A 13780-nucleotide genomic window follows, 5' to 3' on the forward strand; every position below is an offset into this window, starting at 1 on the left:
GAAGAGGTGAAGCTAGAGTGAAGGCCGTAAAATGGCCCATTTTTATTAAGCATCTTTCTGTCTTAAGCGACCATTGGCAAAACACTGAGTACAACTCGACCCTACCCTACTGAGACCACCTCCGTTAAGCAACCGGCTTTGGCCCACTGCTGAGCCGCCATGGGAGAACAGTGCATATGCTACTTGTATACGCTCCGTCAGTGACAAATCAGCTTGTCATTTGAAGGAAGAGAACTCAGGTTCATTAACCAGCGACAAAGGAGCAGGGCAGCCGCAGCAGAGCAAGCCCAGGGCTGCGTTTGGATGGAGCAGTGCATGGAATCCAATGACTGAGGACAGCAAGTCCTACTCAGTCTCAATAACATACCTCCCCATCCCCAGTCACTGACCAAGCAGAGAAAGGCTGAGGAACACCCAGGACTGAATGGATATGGGAGTGGATTCCTTTCTCTCCCTCAAGCATGTGTCCAGATAGGGCTTGAAGTATGTTTTCATAGAATATCTAGGTTGGAAGGGACCTCAGGAGATCATCTAGTCCAACCCCCTGCTCAAAGCAAGACCAATCCCCAGACAGATTTTTGCCCCAGATCCCTAAGTGGCCACCTCAAGGATTGAACTCACCACCCTGGGTTTAGCAGGCCAATGCCCAAACCACTGAGCTATCCCTCCCCCCTACAGCAATTTGGAGTGATCTAGTGCCCATGCCTGGAGTACTTTATAGTGGGATGGAGTAGCCCATAAACATGAACTAAGATCAAATGGAGTGTCAGTGTAACATGTAATACATCATCTGTCAGGGCAATCTAGCTTGCCCTTGCAGGGGCCTGGACTTGATCTAATGGATCTTTGATCACAGATCTTTATCTATGCTCCTGTGATCTAGAGGGGAGGCTCATGCCATGCTCAGTAACGTTCATACCTCGTGCCCGTCAAGGCAAATAACTCTTATCTCCCCATCTCTCTCTTCCCTAAAACCAGCCCATTGTACACAATGGATCATGGGAGTTTCACTGAGAAGTTTATGAAACGGCACTGTCAGCTCCAGAGATGGTGTAAATCAAGACGATGTCCAAATAGGTATAAATTCCTCGGCTGTCCAGATTTGAGAGAAGAGGAACCTCGTGTAGCAGCCCAGGTAAGATCGGAGAATCAGGTGGCGGGCATACAAGCAGGTTGGTGGAATGGCTTTCGGCTTTAATAATAGCTTTGCTCTCAGAGATACTTCACCCCAGGTTTCCCTAGTGATAAATTCAAAGTTTTATAAAATATTAATAAAGCACTGAGCTTAACCTATTTGTAACAGGCTTTGGAGGAGTTGGAAAGCTAGACAGGCGCGCTAAGGAACCTGTTTTAGTGTCTAAGCTTGCTGCAAACTAAACTGTGTTCTTCTAATGGATTCCTAGTCTATTAGGTTGATCATTGTAATAGGTCTGTTTCTTTGCAGGGAGCATGACATGTTTTGTGGCCGGCATTTAAATCCAACCATGTTGGCCATTTGCCCTGAGACCTTTGATCTTTCCTGCATTCTCATGCCTTCCAATAGTTCGTGTCAATAAACATTTAAATATATATTATATATTAGGTGTGTGTTTCCCTTGGGAGTTAATATTTGTGTTAAACTGACATTGAATTCACTCTCACAAGCATTGATTTGAGATTTCAAAAGTGACAAAACAGTGAGCGCAGCCCATAGGGTCTTAGTGACCAAATGCTACTGAGGAAATGTCTTGCTACCCTTTTAAGCAGGCTTCTTCAGATCTAATGATTCCCCTTAGCAGAGACAGATACTGAATCTCATTCCACTAACCGCAGAAGCAGGGCATGCACACACTACCCAAAAGGTGCCACCCTGTGAGAAAATAGTAGCGATCAGACATCTAACAATGAAAATGAGGTAGGATCAGAGGCTAAAATAATGAAAGAACAAGTTAGGAATTACTTAGACAAGTTAGATGTCTTCAACTTACCAGGGCCTGATGAAAAACATCCTAGAATACTCAAGGAGCTGACTGAGGAGATATCTGAGCCATTAGCGATTATATTCAAAAAGTCATGGAAGACGGGAGAGATTCCAGAGGCCTGGAAAAGGGCAAATATAGTGCCCATCTATAAAAAGGGAAATAAGGACAACCCAGGGAATTACAGACCAGTCAGCTTAACTTCTATACCCAGAAAGATAATGGAGCAAATAATAAAGCAATCAATTTGCAAGCCTAGAAGATAATAAGGTGATAAGTAACAGTCAGCATGGATTTGTCAAGAACAAATCATGTCAAACGAACCTAATAGCTTTCTTTGACAGGGTTGCAAGCCTTGTGGATGGGGGGGCAGGAAGCAGTAGATGTGGTACATCTTGACTTTAGTATGGCTTTTGATACTGTCTCTCATGAGCTTCTCATAAACAAAACTAGGGAAATACAACCTAGATGGAGCTACTATAAGGTGGGTGCATAACTGGTTGGAAAACCATTCCTAGAGCGTATTTGTCAGTGGTTCACAGTCAAGCTGGAAGGGCATAATAAGTGGGGTCCCGCAAGGATCAGTTCGGGGTCCTGATCTGTTCACTATCTTCATCAATTATTTAGATAATGACATAGAGAGTACACTTATAAAGTTTGTGGACGATACCATGCTGGGAGGGATTGCAAATGCTTTGGAGGACAGGATTAAAATTCAAAATGATTTGGACAAACTAGAGAATTCAATAAGGACAAATGCAAAGTACTCCACATAGGAACAATCAGTTGCACACATACAAAATGGGGGAAGACTGCTTAGGAAGCAATACTGCGGAAAGGGATCTGGGAGTCACAGTGGACCACACGCGAAATGAGAGTCAACAGTGTAATGCTGTTGCAAAAAAAGCAAACATCATTCTGGGATGTACAACTAGCAGGAGTGTTGTAAGCAAGACACACGACGTAATTCTTCCGCGCTACTCTGTGCTGTTTAGGCCTCAACTGGAGTATTGTGTCCAGTTCTGAACGCCACATTTCAGGAAAGATGTGGACAAATTGAAGAAAGTCCAGAGAAGAGCAACAAAAATGACTAAAGGTCTAGAAAACATGATCTATGAGGGCAGACTGAAAAAAATGGGGTTGTTTAGTCTGGAGAAGAGAAGACCGAGAAGGGACATGATAACAGCTTTCAAGTATATAAAAGGTTGTTACAAGGAGGAGGGGGGTAAATTGTTCTTCTTAACCTCTGAGGATAGGACAAGAAGCAATGGGCTTAAATTGCAGCCAGGGAGGTTTAGGTTGGGCATTAGGAAAAACTTCCTAACTGTCAGGGTGGTTAAACATTGGAATAAATTGCCTAGGGAGGTGGTGGAGTCTCGGTCATTGGAGATTTTTAAGAGCAGGTTAGACAAACCCCTGTCAAAAATGGTCTAGATAATACTTAGTCCTGCCATGAGTGCAGGGGACTGGACTAGATAACCTCTCGAGGTCCCTTCCAGTTCTACGATTCTATGATTCTTTGATTCAGATGGAGTGATCCTTTTAATTCTAGGGTTCTGTTCCTGACAGCAGTAACACTTGGCTTTGGCATTAGTTGAACCATGACAGAGGGGCCCGTGCGGACAGACAGCGAGATCAGTCGCGAAGACTCCATCATGGGCTCCGGTCAGAGAGAAGAAAAGGACAGCACGGCCTCCAGCCCAACAGGCTCCTTGGGCCACCATCCGCACTCGCCCCCCTTGACACACAACCCGAAGGAGATCTGGAAGAAAGGAGGCCGCATGTTCTCGGTCCTGCTGGCCATCAATTTGGTGCTACTGGCCTGCACCCTGGTGAGCAGTGCGGCCTTCAACAAGGTAGCTGTGCACGACTACGACGTATTTTTCATGCTGACCATCATAATGCTGATCTGCATTGCCTGGATCCTCTTCTACCTCATCGTCACCGCCAAGCGCCGGGACGCCATCCTCTACAAGGACTCCCATGCAGGACCTGTCTGGCTGAGAGGTAGGAAGCCACCATGGTTGATGCCTTGGGGTGGCGGAGGGGTGGGTGAAGATGGGATCCCATACAAGGTAAGCACTCTGTGAGGAAAGCATTGCCCAGATGGCCTCCTAGAGGCCCCTTCTCAAAACATCACTCACAGAGAACTTCAGAAGGTTCCTCTCCTTAGTGCTCTGGGTCTGAGGGGTGGACTCCAATGATCAGTCTCATTAACCTGTGTCGTGCTGGATCCGGCCCTTACGTGGGAGGGTTCTCCAAAGTACTTGGTTATTTTTCAGCCTCATCATTCACCATTCCAAGGGCTGTTGATGCAAAGGGTTTCTAGGCTTTGGGGTAAAAAGAAAACAGGGACCACTATAAAGGGGAAGCCCGAAATGCCATCTGCCTCTACATGGCGATGCCATTTCTCTCCCTCCGCCATCCGTCTAGACGAGCGTGGGCTCACCTACGTCTACCTGTCCACCCCCAACATGCGCACTTCGTCTCTAATTGCCTTTGCTTCCTCAACAGGAGGCCTGGTTTTGTTTGCCATTTTCACCCTCGTGATGGACGTGTTTAAAACTGGGTATTACTCCAGCTTCTACAACTGCCTGTCTGCCATCAAAATCATCTACCCTCTTGTGCAGGCTGTGTTTGTGATCATCCAGGTGAGCGTGGGCTCTTTCAGTGCCCGGGGGACAGGTGGGTGAGCTCAGGCATGATGCTTGACCTTCCCAGGGTGCTGATCGCGCTTGGACCACTCTCTGCCCAGCGAGCTTAGCTCACTCCTTGATCCGTTCTAACCTAGCAGAGCAAACTCAGCTGACTAAACTCCTCTCCCCCCGGGAGAACACTTCCCCATCCGCCGTACCATATTTGATCTGTGGTGACTTGTTCTAGGTCAAAGTTCATAACTCTTTTCCATACTATGACCTGCTATTATTTGCATAGCAGGACTGCTCACATGAACCCCTAACCAGGTTCCAGCCAGGACTTCTCTCCCATTTAGCAACATGGAAAGGGCAGGATGGCCGTAACCCCTGATATCTGTTCATGATTGCCTGTGGGGTCTCAACCCCCAGGTTGGGAACCCGTGATGGATGTCAATACTGTGGAGCGGAGAAGGCTGGATGGGAGCAAGGGATAAGCAGGAGCAGCATGATGTGCAGCAATGGTGGGCAGAAGAAGGAGCTGCGGGGGCAGAGTGGAGAGCATGGGAGGGCTACAGCACAAGGCAAAGTAAATGGGGTAGAAATGAATGGCAGAGGAGCAGCAGGGGTGGGATAACGGGCCCGGTGCAGCAGAGAATAGGGCAGGGCCTGACTTTCATCCTGCAGAGCGTGGAAGTGGCCGGGTCTGTTTCTAGTCTGACACTGCCGCTTTGAGGTTCAGTCTTAATCAACACTTATATTTCTTCCAGACGTACTTTCTGTGGATTTCTGCCAAAGACTGCATTCACGTGCACCTGGACGTTACCAGGCGAGTATTTCTCCCAGCTGGGCGTGTTCCCTTCTGCACTGGTCCCCATTCCTCTGCCGAGCCTCCCCTGCAATTAGCGGCAGCTACAGGGGGAACATTCCTACATTCTTTCATTTCAGTGGGTCTGTTACAGGATTATCCTACCAGGCACACAGAAGAGATGGCCCCGTAGTGAAAAGCGGAGAGCTGCCACTTGGTTCCCACCTACCCTGAAGTGCTAAAAGGGGAGGGTCCATTCACAGATTAGGTTCAGAAAACTGTAGAAATGGGTGCCAGCTGAAAAATTGAGAGTCAGAGCCAGGGTTTTGGTTTGAGCGCCGCACCAGTGTAATCCCGGCCCACGTAGTGTGGCATTCTGTCCCCCTCTAGTGGTGGCTGAGCCACAGAGAGATGTTAATGAGCCAGCTACAATGGGAGTTCAGGTACTAGCAGCTCACACTTTAAGATCCAGAAGCGGGAAGACTGATCCCCATCCAGGGGCACAGCCTTACACTAGCACATAATACTTACATTTAAAAAAAATTCCGGGTCACTTCCCCGGTACTGGGAAGGAAGACAAAGGAGCGTCAGGAAGATCAAAAGGCTGATGGAATGAGAAACCAGACCTCAGATGATCATATTCACTTTCGCAAGACTGGATCCACCTTTCGGGACAGGCCAACCCTGACCAATTACTCTACATACTTCCATCCACGCCCTGTGACAGGCTGAGCCAGAAACAGTGAGAGATGAAACTTAGTTGGTGCTTACCTGGCAAGGTAGATGGTATGAAGAGTGAAGGGAATGAGAGAGAGCAGTTAGGGCAGCAGACAGGGCAGCAGGACACCTGGGTTCTCTTCCTGACCCTGCCACAGGCTCCCTGTGTGACTGGGGGGAAGTCACTTCCCCTCCCCGTGCCTCAGTTTCTCCATATATAGAATGGGGATACTGATACTTGCCTGCCTCACAGAGGCGAGGCTTAATTCACTACTGTTTGAAGAGTGCATTGAGGCCTAGAGAGGAAAGGTGCCAGAGAAGCAGACTTTGCCTTGATTCTTTCTATCTCTTCTCTCATACAGGTGTGGCTTGATGCTGACGTTGACCACTAACCTAGCCGTGTGGATGTCAGCCGTAACGGACGAGTCCGTGCATAAAGCACACACAAAATTCCAGAACCTAACAGAAGGAACACACAGATGGATCATGAAAGGTAATTTGCCCATTAGTAAAGCCAGCTAATTCTGGAGCTGAGGCTACGGAGTTAGAGGCCTTTCTCTGGATCAGATTCATTGATGAATGAATACAAGGGGACTGCTCAGAGTAAGGTGCTATCTTGCGTGAGTAGGGGTATTCCAATCTGGACCTTAGCATTTGTGTCTTGCTTTGTGTCCAGCAGGAGTCATGGGGATGGAGGGAGAACCTAGAATGAACAGAGGAGGAGGAGGGGAGAGGAGGAAAAGAAAAGGAAAGAGAGAGAACGAAAGAAAGAACCAGGGCGGGAGAGGCGAGGGAGGAAGAAGGGATTCTAGACAGGCCCAGATGAGAGAAGAATGTTCACTAAACCCATTGTTTGACAAAGGGGAAAGCAATTCCGAAAGGCAGAAACCAAAGGGAGGCTGAGGTTTCAATGGGTGGATTCTCAGTGTCCAGGCAACCCTGGGTCTCGGGGTCATGAGATCTACTTGTATCTTTGGTCCTGCATTTTAGTGACTGTGATTCTCCAGAGTGAGGCTCTTCAGGACTGTTAACAAGTGCTTGTTTCCTGCAGTAACGATGTAACACGTATGTGTTTTTCCTGTTCCAGCTGGAACGGCAAGTGGCTCAACAGAAGGCTGTAGCTGTAACACCCAAATTTGCCAGATCTTCCAGAGTGGCTATTTTTGGTTGTATCCCTTCAACATTGAGTACAGTCTCTTTGCCTCTGCCATGCTGTATGTGATGTGGAAGAATGTTGGACGCCTCATAGACCACCACACTCACCACATCCACCAGCTGAAATTCAGGCTCTTCAGAAGGACCTTCTTTGTGGGCATCATTTTAGGGCTGTTCATACTGGTGAGTGGCCTGGCTGTCCTTATTGTTTATGAGGTGCAGGTGAACAGCAGCGGCCAGCCAGACAAGAAGAATGAAGCACTCATCATGTATTACACTTTCAACATAGTTTGCCTGAGCCTGATGTCTCTTGTCTGCATCGGAGGGTCCATTGTCTACAGGTTTGATAAGAGAGACATGGACCACCACAAGAATCCAACCAGGACTTTGGACATGGCCTTATTGCTGGGGGCTGCCTTGGGGCAATATGCTATCTCCTACTACTCCATTGTGGCTGTGGTGGCCAGCACTCCAAGGGATGCCATAAGTGCCCTCAACTTGACCTACTCACTGCTGATGATCGCCCAGCACACCTTCCAGAACATCTTCATCATCGAAGGCCTTCATCGGCAGCCCCCAGAAGATGACCACAAAATTCATCCTCACCGGAAGGACCTATATGGACTCACCTTTGTCAACATCAATGCCGTATCCCTCCGCGTCCCCGAAAGCGGCAGTGCCCTGCCATCCCCCTTGCCCCACGGTCAAGGTGCGGTAGCGATCCAGCCTTCAGATGTGGTGCAGTCCATAATGGTCCCCAAGAAGGTGAAATGGAGGAGGAAGTTCCTAAAGGAGATCTCCTTGTTCCTGCTCCTCTGCAACATAATTGTAAGTGACAATCAGAAAGGGATTTTTTGGAGGGTGGGTGGAGGGCAGGGGGTCATGTCCAAGAGGATGTAGTCTAAGGAAAATGTTCCTTTTTCTTACCTTAAATCTCTCACTTAAATCAGAAGTAGCTGCATTGAAGTCAGTGGAGTTATCGGAAAACATTCTCTGCTGGTGTAACTAGGCACAGCTCCCTTGATTTCAGTGGCATTTTGCCCATTTATGCCAGCAAAGAACTGAGCCCATAACATTGTACAATTGGTGCGAAGGAGAGGAGAATCGGGCCCAATATTTTTTCATTAGGCTTAATCCTTTGATGCTACATTTTTAATGTAGGGAAAAGGCATCTAGAGCCCGATCTAAGCCATTTTCTTATACGTTAGACAGCAGAAGACGTGATGTCTGGTGATCAGTAGTTAAGTAGCATGGGTGAAATCCTGGGTCCACTAAAGCCAATGACAGAAGTTCCATTGACCTCAGTGGGGCCAGAATTTCACCCCATGGGTCAAATTGTACTCTCAGGATCTCTATTGGCAGGTGTATCTCAGAGAAGAGTCTAGCCCCTGATAGCTTCACTTAGAAACCTGCTTTTTATTAGCAATTACACTTGATTAACTGCCACGCTTTTCATTGCAAGCCCTAAGGGAAGCCAATTAAATGTAGCGTGACTCCCCCATGTTTTGAAGGCACTTTTGATTTACAGGAAAACTGTGGAGGAAATACACATCTTTCATAGGACCTACAGCTTCCGAACAAACCAGGCACAGATGATTTAGATAAAGAGCCTCCAACCCTATAGGTCTTTTTCTGTCTCTAATATGGTCCTGAATTTAGAAGATTTATCCTTTCCCTTCTCTCTGACTCTTCTGCCCTTTGAAGCCCTTAGCAGCAGCTGCAGCTACTCACCACATCCCATCCCTCTCACTGAGACTGTCACGTTTGTTTCCCACCTCCAAACAGCTCTGGATCATGCCAGCGTTCGGCGCCCGGCCGCAGTTCGACAACGACAAGGAACTCAACTTCTACGGCAACTCAATGTGGTCCGCCATTGTGGACATTTGCCTGCCCTTCGGGATCTTCTACCGCATGCACGCAGTGGCCAGCCTGCTGGAGGTCTACATCATGTCTTAAAAGGAAGAACACCTGCTCTATCAACCCACCTTTCCCGCCCCGGGACTGAAAGTCTGAGCGGCTGTACTGAAGGGTTTGGGGGTTGCATGCATCTCACGCCCTAGCGATGACAGGGCATTACTGCACCGCCGTGGAAATAATCCACTCATAATCCCAGATGTTGTTTTCTACTCATGTGTGAGTGCATGTGCTTGATTTCAATTATTGCTTTAAGTTCTAAGACTTTTAGAAAAGTGGAACATTTACAAAGTAGGGCAATGAAAAACACATGCGGTTCATTCAAATTGACACCTCTTCCTACTAAGGGCCTGATCCTGCCGACTGCTCCCAACGTCATTGACTTCATTCTCCCAGGGGGGGCCCGGTACCTTGTCAGAGCCCATCTATGTGCAGGCTGAATCCCGTTCGCTTTAAGAGACCCATTGGCTTCAATGACATAACTCAGGCGTGTAAGGCAAACGGGACACAAAGCTACATCCCACCACTGGGAGCTCCATTGCAAAGGAGAAGAATCAAGTGCACAGACGTGAAAACTGAACTGGTGAATGTTGAAGGCTTTTGGAATCACGTTAGAATTCTCTTCTCCCCGCTACCCGACCACAGTCCTGACGGCTTCGCAATACTGTCCTTGGTCACATCCCCTTTCTCCTCATTGAGACTGTATAGCTGCTGATCAGCCAAGGCCCAGAATGACTGAAAGCATCCTTATTCAGGACAGCGCCTACGCATGTGCTGAATTCCCACTGAAGTCAACGGGCCTTTAGCACATGGTTAAGTGCTGTCGTGAATAGGAATAGACTTAAGCACATGCTTAAGTTCTTTCCTGAATCAGGGCCGACGGTTAATTCTATTACGAGAATTAAAAGGGTTTTTTTAATAGTGTAATGATTTTTTTAAAAACATATGAACTTATTTTATATAAAAAAATTATTTATTGATTTTCAGTGTAACAATGAATGGCTAAAGGTTCACAGTGCCACACAATGCACACATTGGAGATCCAATTCATTCTACAGGCCAGCTTTCCTGACCTTAGATGAACACTCAGGGCTGCCAGTGATTTCATTTGTACACCTGTGCATCAGAGAGTGGAACTGATCCATATGGTATCTGCCTAACCTGAAGCAAGCCTCAAGAACTCTAAACAGGCCATGCTTCATTTGGCTGGTGCAAATAAGTATCAACAAATGAGTCAGCATGGCACAGCTCAGCGTCTCTCTCTTACAAAGTTATGTTTACAGAGGAAAGAAATTTCATTGTACTGAAGAGGAAAATTGCAGAGCTGAACTAAATTAACAATCATTTCCCGAGGCTGTTTGTATATTTCTCAAATAAAAGAATAAATGAAAATCATGCTACTTTACTGAGCAGAGTTTCTTTTTCATCAGCCAGCTGGAGTCACGTGGAGGTTCGGCCCACGTAACACCAGAGTGCGAGGGAAGAACAAAGATTTTGAGGTGGTTGAAACATTTTGCCCCCAAAAAAGAGTTCACATTTCAAAAATTCATAGGTTTTGAGGCCAAAAGAGACCATTAGCACATCTAGTCTGACCTCCTGTTTATTGCAGGCCATAGGATTTCACCATTTACCTCTCTATGGAGTCCATTAACTTGTGTTTGACAAAACCTGATCTTCCAGAAAGGTGTGCAGTCTTGATCTGAAGACATCAAGAGAGAGAGAATTCACCACTCCCCTTGGGTACTTTGTGCCAATGGTGAATCATCCTCACTCGTTAGAACAGTGGTTCTCAAACTGGGGGTCGGGACCCCTCAGAGGGTCGTGAGGTTATTACATGGAGGGGTCGCGAGCTGTCAAACTCCACCCTAAGCCCCGCTTTGCCTCCAGCATTTATAATGGTGTTAAATATATTAAAAAGTGTTTTTACCTTATAAGGGGGGGGGTCACACTCAGAGGCTTGCTGTGTGAAAGGGGTCACCAGTACAAAAGTTTGAGAGCCACTGGGTTAGAATGTGTGCCTTATTTCTAATTTGAATTTGTTTGGCTTTAACTTCCAGCCATTGGTTGCTTTTCTTTTAGTCTTTTTATTAAGGCAAAGTTACACTAAAATGTTCGCCTACTACATCGTATATTACCTATTCAGGATCAGGTTAATATTCAAAGAACCTGGCTAAAGATTCTGACTTGCTGGCTGGGGAGCCCTCTTCTAAATACCCTTCCTCTTTTTAGTTTTCTTCTTGGTGTACTTGGTGTGAAAGCTTTTCCATTACAAGAACAGCCTGTATTTTACTACAAAACAATTCCATAGGGAGGAGGTGTCACATTTTTCCAATAATTTGCAATACAGAGTCTAGCAGCTAACAGTGAAAATGAAATTCATTTGTCGTTTGGTTTAAAATGCAGATCCTTTCCTAGATCATTAAGCAAGCAGGTCAGGGAGGGATCTCCCAGCCATTAGTTCTTGTAATGCCTTTCTCCACTGTGCTCAAAGCCCATTCAAACTTTTTTAAGACCAGCTCTTCAGAGGTTACAAATTAACATGCAAGAGAAACAAGTGAATGAACTGGGAACTGGCTGGACAAAAGAAAAACTAGCCAGAATCTTAAGTTCTCCCTCTGAAGAATTTACTCCTGCTGGTAAATTGTACTTTTCTTATTATTTGCCATCAGAACATGTTACCCTCTGTCAAGATTACAGGGCTAGCTATAACTCTGATCCCTCTCTGGTCTCTCTAAGTCCACCCCCACAGGTATCAGGACCCTCGCTTTCCACTCTCTTTGGGCTACAGAACCCTGTGCATCAATCGTACTTACCCAACAGGTCCGAATGAATTCAGGTACTTGCATTTCTTCCCTTCAGAAGTTGTCACCAATGGTGTATAGACTTAAACAAATGTATTGTTGATTTTAACCACAGGAACACAAAGCATAACATAAGAGGAAAAGGATTTTAAAACAACAAAAGATCTACACTCATCTATCTTAACTACAGTCCTAGGCACTGGCAGACCCTAACCTCTGGGGGCCTGGGTCTCAAATCATCAATTTTTTCAAATCAAAATGTTTGCAACACTAAGATATTTATACGTTCCCCATTAGTAACAGAGCACCTCACAGTCTTTAATGTATTTATCCTCACACCATCCCTGTGAGGTGGAGCAGAGCTATTAACACTATTTTACAGAGGGGAAACTGAGGCACCGGGTGGCTAAGTGACTTGTTAAGATCACACAGGAAGTCTGTGGCAGGGCAGAGACTTATACCTAGGTCTCCTGACCAGCATCTTAATCTCTGGACCAGCCTTTCTTTCATGGTATCTCAAAGTAAAGCCATTTTGGAAGGGAAAGAAATCAGCTCTCCATTAGGGGCTGCAGCTCCTGGCAGCATAGATAGAAGATAACCAAACGTCTGCATGGGACACAAACCAAACAACTATCACATCAAACAAAGAGTCCAGTGGCACCTTAAAGACTAACATTTATTTGGGCATAAGCTTTTGTGGGTAAAAAACCCACTTCTTCAGATGCATGGAGTGAAAATTACAGATGCAGGCATTATTATACCCTAACCCTAAGCCCAAATTGATGGTGTTAAATTTGCAAATGTTATAGACTAGGACATTCTATAACAGATTTAAAAGTAGCCATACTTGAACAAAAAAACTTCAGAAACAGACTTCAAAGAGAAACTGCAGAACTAAAATTCATTTGCAAATTTAACCCCCTCAATTTGGGCTTGAACGGGGACTGGGAGTGGCTGGCTCACTGCAAAAGCAGCTTTCCCTCTCCTGGAATTGACACCTCCTCATCAACTATTGGGAGTGAACTACGTCCACCCTGATTGTATTGCCCCCCCCACCCCCCCGTCAACACTGGTTCTCCACTTGTGAGGTAACTCCCTTCTCTTCATGTGTCAGTATATTTATGCCTGTATCTGTAATTTTCACTCCATGCATCTGAAGAAGTGGGTTTTTTACCCACGAAAGCTTATGCCCAAATAAATCTGTTAGTCTTTAAGGTGCCACCGGACTCCTCGTTGGTTTTGTGCATACAGACTAACACGGCTACCCCCTGAGACTTGACATCGAACAAAGCAACTCGAGAGCTGCAGGAGAACAGGGACAAAGCTGGAGCCTCACCCTTACGATTCGGTTGCTAAATGCAGAGTTAGGAACCTAAATAAAAGGAGCCTGGTTTTCAGAGGTGCTGAGCACCAACGCACTCCCATTGGTGTCAGTGGGGTTTGTAGGAGCTCAGCACCTCTGAGAAGAAGGCCACTATTTAGCCTGAATTTGGGTGAAGGAGCCCAGGCTCACGCGTGTTTCAGTTTGGATCTGGATTTCACAGCTGGGCCCTTCCCCAGTCATCAGCTCCAAGTCCAGACACCCCTGAATTCTGAGGAAGGCCCCATCCAGACGTAGAGCTGGGTTTGATGGCTTCAGCCCAGCTCTACCCAAACCTGAAAGTCCCACCCTGGTCTAATTCAAATCCAGGTGCCAGGAGAGGACACGAGTCCTGAGCCATCAAACGCACAAAAGCCAGGACCTTTCACCATGTAAGTACACAGCGAGGGAACCAATCTAACAAACAGCCGGAG

At 46.5% G+C, this 13780-nt stretch overlaps 1 protein-coding gene across 1 annotated transcript; it reads left to right on the top strand.

Moving 5' to 3' along the window:
- The first annotated feature begins 3559 nt into the window (after positions 1 to 3559).
- OTOP2 (otopetrin 2) lies at positions 3560 to 9227 on the top strand. Its single transcript, XM_024215203.2, has 6 exons — positions 3560 to 3965; positions 4473 to 4609; positions 5362 to 5420; positions 6479 to 6609; positions 7204 to 8099; positions 9057 to 9227. The coding sequence occupies exons 1-6, from the start codon at positions 3560 to 3562 to the stop codon at positions 9225 to 9227; spliced, it is 1800 nt and encodes a 599-aa protein (XP_024070971.2).
- The last annotated feature ends 4553 nt before the right edge of the window (positions 9228 to 13780 follow it).

Source organism: Terrapene carolina, unplaced genomic scaffold (assembly GCF_002925995.2).
Source record: "Terrapene carolina triunguis isolate 2854851 unplaced genomic scaffold, T_m_triunguis-2.0 Scaffold192, whole genome shotgun sequence".
NCBI classification, from domain to species: domain Eukaryota; kingdom Metazoa; phylum Chordata; order Testudines; family Emydidae; genus Terrapene; species Terrapene triunguis.